The 7,862-nt window shown below is 35.8% G+C and overlaps 1 protein-coding gene across 1 annotated transcript in view; it reads left to right on the forward strand.

Moving 5' to 3' along the window:
* The first annotated feature begins 1,052 nt into the window (after nucleotides 1-1,052).
* LOC102255402 (C-type lectin domain family 2 member A-like) overlaps nucleotides 1,053-7,862 on the forward strand; it is an 11,429-nt gene continuing 4,619 nt past the window's right edge. The window contains exons 1-4 of the mRNA XM_005871354.2: nucleotides 1,053-1,167; nucleotides 2,768-2,824; nucleotides 4,828-4,971; nucleotides 6,409-6,575. Coding sequence (XP_005871416.1) covers nucleotides 2,776-2,824; nucleotides 4,828-4,971; nucleotides 6,409-6,575 — 360 coding nt within the window. The 5' untranslated portion in view covers nucleotides 1,053-1,167; nucleotides 2,768-2,775. The remainder of the gene's footprint in view (nucleotides 1,168-2,767; nucleotides 2,825-4,827; nucleotides 4,972-6,408; nucleotides 6,576-7,862) is intronic.

Genomic DNA, 7,862 nt, shown 5'->3' on the forward strand with positions numbered 1-7,862 from the left:
CCTGGGTGAGGGGCTGATGGCTGTTTGCAGGCTGGCCATGGCCTTCAGCCACCCAAGCTCCCAGTGGAGGCTGGCTGGAAGCAGGTATCTGGGATTTATTTATCTTCTATAATTGAAACTTTGTTGCCTTGAGTGGAGGCCACAGCCAGCCCCGGCAGGCGAGAAGCTTGGCTTCCTCCATCGCCAGGGCAACCAAGCCTCCTGCTTGCTCCAGCTCCGTGGCTGCCAGCCACCATCTTGGCTGGGGTAATTTGCATATAGTCACTCTGACTGGCTGGTGGGCGTGGCTTGGCATAGTGAAGGTGTGGTCAATTTGCATGTTTCTCTTTTATTAGATATATATCTATAAAAAGAAGTAATATGCAAATTAGGCCAGGACGCTGTAATGGTCACGACCAGTTCAGGAGGAGGGGCAGGGTGCTGCCCCAAGCCTAAGAGAACAACATGCAGGCGTGGCCCGGAGCCTGAAAGAACTACACACGGGGGGAGGCCCGACCCCAGCAGCCCCAGAATGGAGGCACGGGGTTGTGCCCAAGCTGCCGCTGCCACTGGGCCCCAGCAGCCCCTGAGCAAAGGCAGGGGCGTGCCCAGCAGGAGCAGGCCTAAGCAGTCAGTAGGACATCTCCTGAGGGCTCCCAGAGTGTGAGAGGGGGCAGGCTGGGCTGAGGCCCTCCCCCCAGTACACAAATTTTGTGCACCGGGCCTCTAGTTGTTATATAATTTTATTTCTCCAAAGGTAGGTTGTTCTACTCTAGCATTTCCTTTTGCATTTCCTTTTGAAAGACATGGCAGGAATAGCGTGAAGTGGGCATAGAAAAGAACTAGAAGTCAAGAAAAAAATAAAAGTGATAACACACAGGAGAAATAGGAAAAGTACTGTAATTATGGAAGTCCCTTGCAAGAGAGTGAAGTTCCTCTTACTGGAAGTGAAGTGTACCCCCTGACTGAGTCAGCAGGGACATTGAATAAATTTCAGCTCAGACGCTTATATAACTGAGCGGTTGGGTTTACTGTCTTAGACGTCTGCTATCTCCTTGAGAAGAGCTGGAAAAGCTGCCTCTTCAGCCTGGATCTCAGAATAACAAGTACAGCCAGACCGGCAGCCTGAGACAGCCGTGTGGCTGCCAGCTTCTAGCAAACAGCTCTCAGCCAATGCAGCACAGACAAGTGAGTGAGCCAGCGTTTGGGGTATGGTTTGTAATTAGTGTTAATGTGGCCATGGCTACCTGGTAACAAAGTTTATGGTTTTAAAATGGCATTTAGACTTTTGGATTAATTTGTACTAGAGATAAAGGCTTGATGGAAAGAATCTATCCACAGGTTTCCCCAATCTCTCCTCTCTCTCTCTCTCTCTCTCTCTCTCTCTCTCTCTCTCTTTCTCTCTCTCTCTACCCTTCTACCAGTACACACACACACACACACACCCACACACACACACACACACCTGCTTGCCTCCTAAAATAATTATTTTGCAGATGTGAAATAATATTCATACATTAAAAACTTCAAAATACAAAATTAGAGAGAACTCTATACCTTATAGCCCAGCTTTTTGAAAAATACCAACCCATTACTCTCTGTTTGTCTCTCAAGGAGATGACTTTGAAATATAGGTTGCCATCCTTGTATTTCATCCTCACCTCTGTCAAATGATATTAAATGATTACAATCATCTTAGCATAATGCAAATAGAACATTTTTTTGTTGTTGTTTAACTTGAGGTCTGCTTTCTACATCTGGAACTAGACGGTCAGCATATAAGAACACTCGTGGCAAAGTCCTGAATAGAGAGAAGCTGTAGAGTATAATAGTGGTTGAATGAACAGAGCCTGTTAATATCTAAACTCTGCCACATATTGGCTGCATTCCTTTAAGAAAGTTTTTAACATCTCTGTTACTTTAAGGAAATTGCCTCATCTGTAAATTAATGAAACATTTAAGCTCCTGTTTGGTAATGTTATTGAGTTTAAATTAAATCATAAAATTTAAGAGCTCAGGAATAGGCCTACCATAGAGTAAAAACACATTAAATATTAGGTATTATTTTTCCTATTATTATCATTAAAACAAATTCATATTTCTTTCACTGAAGTCTAACTTGCCATTTCATGCTCAGTTTTTTTAGAATTGATTCCGTGGCTGGGAATCCCTAGTGGTCAAAATTAACTAAACATTTTGGTAGGTCAGGATGCTGCTGTGAAAAATCAAACCGGTGGCTTCATAAACCACTGACTCTCACTTTCTTTGCACTGAATCCAACAGTCAGAAGAATCATTTCAGAGTCCAAACCACCTCCAGTGACTTCTCAAACTGCAATGAGGTAGAATGAACTTTGAATGGCACCATGCCAAGAGGGAAGAAATTATGTGATTTCCCAGGAACCTCTGACATATTTTTTTTTTCTTGTGGTGGTGGTGGTGGTGGTGGTGGTGGTGCGCCTTCGAGTTCCGAGACTCCCTTAATTTTTAATTTTTCTATTGCCTCTCTTACTATTTTTCTATTACTCCCTCTCTTAATTTTTCTATTACCTCCAATATTTTTATATTAATGAAAAATAATATTTTATTATTATTTTAATATTTTAATATTAAAATATTAATATAATATTTTATATTAATGTTGCATTTTCATTTTAGATTGTCTTAACATTGTATTCTATTTTTAATTGTCTTCCTTTATATTATCGAAGCTATACCCAGGGAGTGAGCAAGGATCTTGAATCCAGTGTGTTTACTGTGACCAGTCTGTATTTTTTTTTTTTACTCAGAAGGCTACATGGATGATGACCTAAACCTGACAAGTATAGGAGAGTCCCAGTCTTCAGGTAAGAAGCACGTCTGTGACAAGCTCTAGATGTGGTTTGTGATGTAAGCACATTTATATTTTGCCAGTCCCTGCCTTCCACTCTGAATCCTTATCCACCTGAGAAATTACTGTCTCTATGCTCTTCATCTCTTCTATCTCGATCAAATTATTTTCAGTTACCCAAGGTAAACAGTACACACTGTGTGAATAAAAGATAACTGATTGTTATACTATTTAACAGCTTTATTTAGATAAAGTGACATACATGAAAATACACATATTTAAAGTGTACAATTTATAAATGTTGACATATATGACACATCCATGAATCCACAAATACGGTCAAGATAATGGACACAACCATCAACACTAAAAGTTTCCCCATACACCATTGTAATCTTTTTTACTGATGCTTTCAGCATGCCCTCCGTGACAGCCACAAATCAATTTTGTGTCACTATAACAGACTTCCATTTTCTGAAGTTTTACATAGATGGAATCATACAGTGTGTACTCATTTTGGTTCTGCTTTTACTATCCAGCATAATTATTTTAATATTGATCCATGCTTTGTAGGTCTCAATAGTTCATTCCTCTTGTTATTTTTCCGACTAGTTTTCACTCATATAGCTGTACCTTAACCTATTTATGCATTTACCCATTAAGGAACATTTGGATTGTTTCCAGTTTGGGGTTATTACAAAGAAGCTGTTATAGAAATTTGTGTACCAGTCTTTGTATGGACATAGGCTTCCATTTTTGGGGGAAACACCTATGAGTAGAATGGATGAATCATAGAATAGGTGCATATTTGTTTTTTTAAAGACACTTCTATACTGCTTCCCAAAATGTTCTACCATTTTACATTTCTATCAACACTGGATGGGATTTCCAGTTCTTTCATATTTTCCCCAATACTCAGTGTGGTCAGCCACTTTTTTAGTCATTTTAAAAGATTTGTAGTGATTTCAACATTTGGCTTAGTTTGCCTTTTTTAATGACTAGTGATGATGAACATCTTTTTATGTTCAATTTGCCATCTGTATGTCTTAGTTCATGAAGTGTCTTTTGAACTCTTGCTCAGATTTTTTTTTACAATATATTGTTTGTTTCCTTATTAAGTATTAAGAGTTCTTTATATATTCTTGACACAAGTCCTGTATCAGACATTTGCTTCACAAATATTTTTTCCAAATCTCTGTTTCATCTTTTTATTTTTTGTTAACACTATCTTCTGAAAAGCAGATATTCTTAGTTTTTAGGAAGTCCAACTTGTTACTTTTTATAGATTAATGCTTTTTGGATTTGATTCAGGAAATCTTTGTTTTACAATTTTATAGTTTTAGGTATTACATTCACTCCTATGGCCCATTTGGAATTAATTTTTGTATATGGAATGTGATATATTCATTTTGTATATGGATATCCAATTATTCAGGAAACATTCATCAAAATGACTATCCTTTTTTGTGTCTGACAAAAATCTGGGTCTATCCTAGACCATTTGTCTATTTTTACAACAATGCCATGCTGTATTGACAACTGTAGCTTTATAATAAGTCTTTAAATCAGGTAATGTTTATCCTTCAACTTAGTTTTCAGTTCTAGCCATTCTAGTTTTTTCCATTTTTATATAAACTTTATAAATTTTTACAAAAGAAAATAGAATGTTCAGAATTTTGTTTGGGGTTGTGATGAATCTATGGATTAATTTGAGTAGAACTGACATCTTAACAATACTGTGTCTTTGAACTTATGGAAATAGTATCTCCCTCAATTTATTTATGCTTGCAATTTTTTCAGCAATGTTTTATAATCTTCAGTGTACAGTTTACGTGTCTTTTATCAAATTTATCTATGAGTACTTAATATTTTATGCCACTGTAAATGGTATGTTATATTTTAATTTCCTATTGATAATTGATAGTATATAGTAATATGATTAGTTTATGTATATTGATCTAATTCCAAAACATTCTACACTCACTTATTAGTAATGAAGAACTGATTATTTTTCTATAGGTTATGATACCTCTTCCAACCTTACTGTAAAGTCACAAGAACACCTAAAAAGGAATAATATGAGACTTAGTACCTCTAAAATCATCACCATCATCACCTTCTTTCTGATTATTCTAATAATTACATTGACCACAATTTTAACAGGTGAGTTTTCCTTGTCCAAAACATGTTCATGTTAACTCTCCTATAAAAATTTCATCATATGTGTACCTTTCATACTTAAGTTCAGAATTAAAGATCATTTCAGACATCTTTATGAATACAGAATAAGCATATGTTTTTTTTCTATAACATGAGAATAATAGCTATATTAAATATTGTGAGGATAAAATTAACTTAATGTATATGAAATTTCCTTTGAAACCAGTATTATTTAGTCTTTATAATGTAAGGAGCTTGTGGTAAAATGTAAATCACCACACAGCTTCCTTCATTAAGAAAGTATCATTTTGAAGAAATATCAAAAGACTAAGCAGTATATTTAGTGATTTAGTTAATAATGTGTCACAGGGTCCTTATCTCACTGTAGACTCATAGGAAGAAGTTTGTGGAAGATTATCTAGTTGTGGACTACTTTGCCCAAATATATAAATGTGAGTAATGTTTTTCCTAAGCTGTTTCTAGTTGAGCTCTATGTCTATAAGGATGAAAACTGAGTTCAAGATACAAAACGTAATCTTTCTCTCTGGTTATGAAGTTTAAAATAATGGGCCAGATTTCTAAGTCCTATTCATAATTCACAACCAAGCATATGGGTATAAAGAATGGGGCAAGAGAAAAATTGTTGCTCTCCTAATAAGCACATTTTTACACAAAATATGAGTTTCTTTTAAACTATAAAAGCAGCAAGATACATCTCTCCTTTATGATAGTGAACTATGGATATATCTCCTATAAATAACTCAGAATATTTTGAGATGTTTGAAAATATATGCATAAGTATATTATAATATAGGTGTACATATATAAATGTGTATATAATTTATACATGAATGTTTGTATTATACATATGCATTTAATGTATACATTTATAAACTAATACATTGAAACATATTCTATATACATGTATACATACATGTGCACATATGCACGTCTAAATATGTTTATATAGAATGTAGATTATTAATCAACCTCGTTCTATGAAGAAGGCATTAAGATATATAAATATATGTATATGCATAATTATATATGTACCTAGATGTATATATGTACATATGCTGTGTGCATATATATACACACACATATTTATGTATGTGTGTGTAAATATATAAGTACATATAATGTATGGGAATGAGTCTGATTGCCTAGGAATAGTATGTCACTTGAGAAGAACACCAAGCCTTAAATATGAGCCATAAGTACTACCTGAGTAGCATTCACCAAGAATTTCTTTCAACCTAGCAATAAAATTGGGAGTTGTTCTCTCTTAGGGAACAATGTAAAGGGTGAATAATGAAGTGTTTCAGATTGAAGAATCAAAGCGATCCTGGTGGATTTCATTCACATGGATAATTGTTTTAAATTCAGGGCTTTTTACCCCCTAACTACTTAATATGTTTTAAAATCATTTTTTTTTTGTAGAAAAACACGAATCTTCCACTGAACACAAATCATGCCTGGATGGCTGGATTGGTTACCTAGGAAAGTGCTTCTATTTTTCTGAAAATACAACCACCTGGGCAGCAAGCCAAAACTTCTGTGTCTCTCATGCAGCAACTCTTGCTGTGTTCAACACCACAAAAGAACTGGTAAGGCAATACTTTTGAACTATAATTATCTTTCCAAGATTAGAGCTGGTCTGAAGAGTGCTACTGGAAGTGGGAATGTTCCAGAACAGACCTTCTTACCCAGCATAGGGGAAGCCCTATTTTCCACATCAACTCAGGCCATAAGAAGCAGCTCACAGCAGGCTCACCTACCTATTTTGTTCACCTACTTGTTTTTGTTCACCTGTTTGTTTTTGTTCACCTATCTATTTTATACCAAATGAAAGTTGCCTTTTGTGGAACTATATTTAAAAATAGTAAGTAAAGAGTCATAACAAACCATTTGTCAAAAATACTGAAAAGAATTATAAAATGAGTAATATAATTAATATCTGGGAACATTAGGGCACAGAATGGGTAAATGAAGAAACGTAAAAGCATGCAATACAAACTGCCCCTAAACCAGAAATAATAGAGATGTAGAATGTCAGGTGGTAAGAGACAGAAAAGTTAAGATCTTACGGAGCATGGGGATATATTTAACATTTGTTGAACACCTACTCTATGAAGAATAGACACATGAGGGATTGATCCAATATGAAATCAATTTTGAAGAACACTCTGGTGAAGATTTTAAAATGAAGATATGAGGGCAGCTGAGAAATAAAAATGAAATTATACATTTCATTCATTAAAATAGAAAATTATGAAAACAAAGCAGGAAATATGGAAAAGTATCAGGCCGGTATAAAAATAGAACAAAGGAAATAAATAGTTTAACTAAAAAGCATAAGAGAAAATACAGAAAAAGAGCACAAGAAAATAATCAGTGAGGATACACAAAGGCAAAACTATTTCTCTGAATAGACAGGACTGATCACAGAAAAGGAGAAAAGATATACCCATGCTAATACAAACAACTGAGATTTAAAAGCATATAATATTACAAATAATTTTATGCTAATAAATGTTAAAACTTTAAAGAAACAAATAATGTCTAAACAATAATTTAAATAACTAGAGGCCCAGTGCACAGGGGGAGGGTTCCCTCAGACTGGCCTGCGTCCTCTCGCAATCCAGGACCCCTCAGGGGATGTTCGACTGCTGGTTTAGGCCCGCCTAAACTGGCAGTCTCTCAATCCAAGACCGCTCGCCCCTAATCCCTCGCCTGTTTGCTTGCCCCTAACTGCTCACCTGCCTGCATGTTCAGTGTACATCATAGAGACCAGTTGTTTCGGTCATTCCGGTCATTCCGCCATAACGGTCACTTAGGCTTTTATATACATAGACTAGAGGCCCGGTGCACAAAAATTTGTGCACTCGGGGAGG

The sequence above is a fragment of the Myotis brandtii genome, unplaced genomic scaffold, assembly GCF_000412655.1.
Source record: "Myotis brandtii unplaced genomic scaffold, ASM41265v1 scaffold337, whole genome shotgun sequence".
NCBI lineage: Eukaryota > Metazoa > Chordata > Mammalia > Chiroptera > Vespertilionidae > Myotis > Myotis brandtii.